The sequence below is a fragment of the Anopheles bellator genome, chromosome 1 (assembly GCF_943735745.2).
Source record: "Anopheles bellator chromosome 1, idAnoBellAS_SP24_06.2, whole genome shotgun sequence".
Lineage (NCBI taxonomy): Eukaryota > Metazoa > Arthropoda > Insecta > Diptera > Culicidae > Anopheles > Anopheles bellator.
Window position 1 is genome coordinate 55603893 of NC_071285.1, and position 6964 is coordinate 55610856.

The window sequence follows — 6964 nt, forward strand, 5'->3', positions numbered from 1 at the left end:
TTTTGTGTTATTACTTTTGCCTTCCCCGGCCGGGCCCACCGGTTCCGGCCCTTCCGGCCCACTCTCCGGCGCATTCGACCGGAAGGATCATGGATACGGAAAAACACAACCCGCACGACGACGACGACGAGGACACGATAAGTGACGCAACTGACGGTCCCCGTCGTCTGGGGACACCGATATATGCGGCCCAGGAATATGTTTGATTTCCCGGCGTGTGTGCGTTTTTGCTATCCTGCCGTCTGCACGACGTCCTTACATTGATGGAATGTTCTGGTCCAGGATTGATGAAAGGCAGTCGTCCCGACCCTGGGCCAACCGCAGAGAAGAAACACACAATGGAGCATCACAGGCAGCCAGAAAAAGGGGCCAGCCCTTCTGTGTGGATCTAATGCGGTTGTTAGACAACGTGTCGGGGAACTGTTTTTAAGACGTCGCTTGTCGCTAGTCCTGCTTGCCGCGGCTGATGGCTTTCTTCTGTAGAATGTCATGCTCTAAGCGACAGATTTCTCACTCAACGACAATAGAGAGAGCGGAAACAGTGAGCAGCCCGGCAGTGCGTGATGGGTGACTGATGGATGGCACGCGGCGGCCGAAGGGAAAAAGTAAGCCTTCCTCACGGGCCCTACACGGGCACGCCACTTGTGCCTTCGGCCGTGAGGGTACCGAGACGTGCCAAGTAACAGCGCCAACCGTAGCGCACATGTCGCGTTTAATAGGGTCGGCATGTCGTTCGGTTTGAGTGAGAATCACGCCAAACGGCTTATGTCGTTTAACATCCGACCCGAACAACAAACCCCGTCAATGGACGGTGTGTCTCCGGCTGTAATAGAACCCCCGGGGAGGATTGGAAAAAATGCAACCAACGTTAGGATTAGGAGCCCCAACCGGAAGAAGGAGTTGTGCTACAATTTTCGGGCTAGCCGGAGTAGAAGCGAATCGGATACACTCGGAACAAACTTATCCTCGCTTTGCGATACGCGACTTGCAGTGTGACAGCTTGTAGTGAGATCGTGGTCGTGGCGTCTGGCGTAAGCGCGTAGCCCCATTGTCGTGGGGAGCCGCTTAATGAGAGTACAATACGCTGCTCAGCTGCTTCGAATTTAGACACAAACCAGAACCTAGAACCGATCTCGCTCTCGCCCGCCCAGACAGTATCACCCCACAGGAACGGAACTAATCTGCATCTCTATCTGCCCCTCTCGTTCTCGCTTTCACACGCTCTCATCGGCACACTCAAGTCTGTGATTTCCATCAACCCGAACCCGAAAAGTGTAACGTCTCGCGCCGCGCACGATGATGGCGTCGTCATTCGCTAATTGCTCGTACGCGCCGGACCCTGCTGGCAGCGACGCGGGTCCATTCAACTACGGCGAGCGGAGCCTACTGGACGACCGGGACAAGCGGTAAGTTTTTGGGCCCCGGACCCTGGCCATCATCGACATACATGCAGCACACGAGCGCAAGCCGCGACGGGTTGATAACGAGTGGACGGTTCTGTGTTGGTTTCTCCCTTATCCAGCGGCGTGACGCGAGCATCGAGCCTAGCGCTGCCCAACCACTCGCTGCTCGATCTGCTCGAGCACAAGCAGAAGCTGTACGAAACGATCCACCTCAATCCGCCACCGAAGGGCAACGGGACCCGGCGCCACTCGTCCGACTCGTTCCCGATGATCGAGAACGACAACTTCCAGATACCGCAGCGGCAGGGCAAGAAATCGAACCAGGGTCTGACGGGGGCCGGTGGTCCGCTGGTGCCGCCCCCGGTACCGAAGCGCACCTTCCAGGGCAACTTCCCGCGGAAGCCATCGGAGTCGTCGTTTGAGTTGCAGAAGCGTGCCTCACTTCTGGCGTTGGATAGCTATCAGCAGCAGCAGCACCAGCAGAATCACGTCCTTCAGCAGCAACTTCAGGCACAGATCCACCATCAAGCGGCACAGCAACAGCAGCAGCAGGCGGCCTACGCACAGTACGTACGCTCCGAGCGGCTGTGCAAGTCCGCGTTCGAGGATCAATCGTTCAGCTACTACTCGGCTCCGAAGAGCGCCAAGAGCGCCAGTGCGAGCGACCGGTCCGCCCACACACCGGGGGTCACCAGCAACGGCGGTGTTGGCGGTGGCAGCACCTGTCACAGTGTCAGTGCGACCAGCTTCGACGATCTCGGCGAACCGGATGACTTCGTAATCTTCGGCAAGAAGATGGCGTCCATCGAGTCGAACCGCTCGTCGAGCGACTCGAACAAGTCGCAGACCACCATCGACACCGGGTACGTATCGGCGAACGAGACCGAGCGCTCCATCCTGACCGGCGGCAGCAGCTCGTCGGCCAAGGGCACCTCCTCGTCGTTCCGCAGCCGGTTCTCGTCCGAGGACACCCAGTCGTCGCTGGACAGCTTCCTGTCGTCCGAGCTGCACCGTACCGATACGATCGAGTCGCTACCGCTGAACGATTCGCCCTTCAGCCTGAAGAAGAACGTGTTCAACTTTGACCTGAAAACGTCTCCGTTGATCCGCGGCAACAGCACCGTGTCACCGAGCTCGATCGATGACAGCTCGCCGCGTAGCCTCGAGGGCAAGGGATCGCGCAAGCTGCCCACGGTCCCAACCCGCAAGCCGGGATCGGGCGGGATCGTGATGCAACCGAAGCTGCCGCCACCGGGCGGATCCCGGATGACGCCACCGTTGCCACCGTCCCGATCGCAGCAGGCATTCGAGACGAGGAAGCTCCAGAAACTCCAGCAGCAGCAGCCGACGCAGCTCAACAATGTCGCCACGGTGCACAAGTCGGCGCTTGAGAGCCTGCAGGAACTGTACAGTCGGCCACTCGGCATACGGCGCAATATTCATCGGCCACCGCCGCTCGGCCAGCAGCACATGTTGGCGACGGGACCGGGGACTAGGGGTCAGCACCTACAGACGAGCCAGCGGCAGGACCCGAGCGACACGTTCTCCATTACCTCAAGCCCGAGCTATCAGGGCAAGTCGATCGAGAGCTCACTGTTGCAGCTCACGACAGCGTCCAACGGCAAGCCGCCCAGCAACAACCGATCGAGCATCCGCGGCCTGGCCGCCCTGGTCGACGTGTCGCCGACCGTCAGTGGCACCGCAAGTACGTCGGTCACCGCTGGAACTGGAACGCTCAATACCACAACCACCACCACCAGCAGCAGTAGCAGCATCAACAACACGAACGCGATCGCCGAGAGTGTCGCTGGAGCACCCGCGATCCGGTCGGTGCCGCCGAGGGTGAGCATGCGCCAGGACTCGAGCATATCGAGTGACAGCTTCAGCCAAACGTCCAGCCCGAGCTACAACTCGAAGATCATGGAGGCGCCGCTCCTGTCACACGCCGCCAAGATGCCCAAGGTGTCGAAAGCGATCGCGAAGAACCTGGACGAGATCGCCAAGGAGGGTGCCGCCGGTCCGGGCGATGCGAACGGTACCGCGGCCATCATCAAGAGTGCCTCGACCCCGGCCAGTCTGCAGACCATCGTACGACTCTCGAACGGCTCGAACGTGAGCCTACAGCACAAGGTAGTAGCACCGGGGTTAGCTGCCCGGTTCATTCGTTTCATGGGCGATCGTTCTCTTACCCTTTCCAGAAGTTCCAGATCCTGAAGGCTCGTAAAAACTCCAACCCGTACGTCACCAGCGGGCGGCTAAAGTTTCGCCTCTGCCAGATACTGCTCAACGCGGTCGGACTGCTCGCGATCGCCGGCGGGCTGGCGGCGTACTTCAACGCGTACCCGACGATCAAGTTCGTCAACCAGACGATCACCCGTACGGCGGTGGCCGTGCCTCCAGCGTCGTCGGTGTCGCTGGATGGTGGTGCCACCGGTGCCAGTAACGCTATCTCGTCCGGATCCTCCTCACAGTCGGGGTCAGCGGGAGGGCCCGGGTCCCGGGTGCCGTACGATACCGCCCTCGGGTACCACCCTCGGGGCGACCGCAATCCGGCCCCCGGCATCTGTCTGCCCGTGATCGTGAAGTTCTGCCAACAGCACCGGGTCCCCTACAACTACACCGTCTTTCCGAACTACATCGGACACTTTGGCCAGTTGGAGGCGCAGATCGTAAGTGACATACTCCGCGATACAAAGTCCTACCGGGGGCCTGGCCCTAAGCCGCTCTCTAATCTCTGATCCGCAGGAAATCGACCTCTTTGAGGCGCTGGTCGACGTGCAGTGCTACGAGCTTGTCCCACTGTTCTTATGCTCTCTGTTTGTGCCTAAATGCGGTCATTCCGGTTCAACCGTGCCGCCGTGTGAAAATTTGTGTAGTGGTAAGTGGCGTGGCGTCACGCGGCTCCTTAAATATGTGCCTCACGCGGCTTCGTTTCTTTCCGCAGAGACTATGCGCCGATGTAGCTTTTTCTTCGACGTCTTTGGCCTCGAGCTGCCCGAGTACTTGCGGTGCGAAGTGTTCAACAATGCCGCCTCGGACCAGGAGGAGTGCGTCGGGATGGCCGAGTACAAGGAGTCGATGATCCGGTCCCGGCGGCCGATGGCGTGCTCGGGCTTCCTGTGCGACAAGCGGCGCTGCATCCCGACCGACTGGAAGTGCGACGGCCACGTCGACTGCCAGGACCAGACGGACGAGGCGCACTGCGAGTTCTGCGGGGACGATGCGATCCACTGCGGCGAGGGGCGCTGCATGAGCCAGAAGCACGTGTGCGACGGCGTGCAGGACTGTCCGTTCGGGCAGGATGAGCGGAACTGCAGTAAGTGTCGCGGGAAGCGGGCCGCGGTCCGTTCCATGATCGGAGTGTGTAACGGGATGTGTCTCTTCTTCTTGCCAGTCCGGCTGAGTGAGCGAAACGGTGACCTGGGACGCGGAACACTGGAGGTGTACAAGGCCGACCTGAAGCAATGGGCACCGGCGTGCGTGAAGAACTGGGATCCGGCCACATCGCCCACCATGATCTGCTCGCTGCTGGGCTACAGCTCGGTCAACTCGAGCCGCACGGCGATGCGCGGCTCCAACCGGACGCTGATCAGCACCAAGGACGCCTCGGCCATGTGGCGCATGTACCAGAAGAAGCACACCAACCTGATCAAGGAGTTCAACAGCTGCGACATCAACTCGCGCTATCCGGTGGCCGAACTGACGTGCTCCAATTTCGGTGAGTTCACGGCCCCACGGGCTGTGGTTTCGAGAGGTCTGAGATCTGATCCACGCACTCCGTCTTCTCCGACAGAGTGTGGCAAGGTGCCGAACAAGAAGTACTTCAAGGCGACCAAACGGATCGTGGGAGGCTCGACGTCCAATCCGGGCGATTGGCCGTTCATTGCCGCCATTCTCGGTGGCCCGGAGGAGGTGTTCTACTGTGCCGGCGTCCTGATTGCAGACCAGTGGGTGCTGACGGCGTCGCATTGTATCGGAAAGTAAGTACCGGTCCCGGAATTGACCGCAGTTCCGCTTGCCATTGTGATGTGTGACATGTCCGTTCTCCTGCAACACAGTCAGACGATGCGCAACGTAAACGACTGGACGATCCAGCTCGGGATCACGCGGCGTCACTCGCACACCTACTACGGCCAGAAGGTGAAGGTGAAAACGGTCATCCCGCACCCGATGTACAACCTGCTCATTCCGCACGACAACGACATTGCCCTGTTCCAGGTAGGGATCGAAACTTTCCTTGGCCAATTGCGTGTAAATATTACGGTTCTATTTCTTTGCTCGGCTTCCTCAGCTCGCTACTCGGGTGGCATTCCACGAGCATCTGTTGCCGGTGTGCCTACCGCCGCCACACATCCGCGAGCTGTCCACCGGCATCAACTGCACCGTCGTCGGTTGGGGCAAGCGGGAAGAGCGCAACTGTAAGTACCAAACCCTCCCTTTGGGGCTAGCGGACCGTAGCGATTCGAGTCCAAACGCAACCGCCAGGTTACGGTTGCATTTCCTTGGGTCCAAAACGCGCACACAATGCGCCATATTGTTGGTGCCTTTCTTTTTTCGATCCCGGGGAAAAAGGACCAAATTGTGGGGTACCGTAACGGGGTGCGACCAAAGGAACAGAACAGAAATCACATACACACAACAGGTCCGTTGATTGGAAATAGATGAGTGAAATCCAATTTCCGGTGGAAATATTTTCACCATCTGCGACGCTGGCAGGACCTAACACCAACCCCTTCAGTAGCAATAGGATGCTGGGATGGGTTGTTGGTGATGGCATCCCATCGTAAACTGTGGCCAATCCTTCTGGGAACGGATTTGGGTGTAAATTGTGATGGTTCACAAAACCTTTGGCGGCTCGCTCGTTTCACATCTTAATCACAGCACTCCTCTCGGGTGGAACGGTCCACTTTTCCACAGCCACACCGAACGGCGCTTCGTACGAGCCCACCCTCAACGAGGTGACTGTCCCGATCGTCAGCCGCAGCCAGTGTGCCGAGTGGTTGGAGACGTTCAACGTGACCGAAGGCATGATCTGTGCCGGGTACCAAGAAGGGGGTCGAGACGCTTGCCAGGTAGGATGGCTTCTTGGGCGGCGTTTCAAGAAATGGGAAATCATTTCCAATTTTTCTCAGGGTGACTCCGGTGGTCCGCTGCTCTGTCCGTATCCGAACGAAAAGGACCGCTGGTTCGTCGGTGGCATCGTCTCCTGGGGGGTGCGCTGTGCTCACCCCAAGCTGCCCGGGGTCTACGCCAATGTGCCGAAGTTCATACCATGGATCATGTCACAAATCAACAACCACTCGGTGCTGCAAACCGACACGATCGGCCGATAATCGCCCTACCACTGCGCCGTCTATTGCTGTGCGATGACAGAACCTGGCCACAACAAGGCTGCAGAGAGAACCAGAAAGAATTATTGGAGCGGTCTACCCCAAATGTAGTGTTTGTTTCAACTTACAAATCTTACAACGACAACGTACTTACGATACTCGCGGGCTGATGGCTGAAATCCCCGTTTGGGGCGGTGCCTCCCATTTCAGTTATTTCTTTTCACTGTCTAC

General features: G+C 58.7%; 1 protein-coding gene across 1 annotated transcript; it reads left to right on the forward strand.

The window, feature by feature from the left end:
- Positions 1 to 1299: 1299 nt before the first annotated feature.
- Positions 1300 to 6736, forward strand: LOC131212675 (uncharacterized). The gene is made up of 11 exons (XM_058206631.1): positions 1300 to 1406; positions 1523 to 3533; positions 3602 to 4072; positions 4149 to 4281; positions 4348 to 4719; positions 4798 to 5121; positions 5197 to 5383; positions 5462 to 5621; positions 5695 to 5821; positions 6321 to 6475; positions 6536 to 6736. Exons 1-11 carry the CDS (start codon positions 1300 to 1302, stop codon positions 6734 to 6736), a joined length of 4248 nt encoding a protein of 1415 aa, XP_058062614.1.
- The last annotated feature ends 228 nt before the right edge of the window (positions 6737 to 6964 follow it).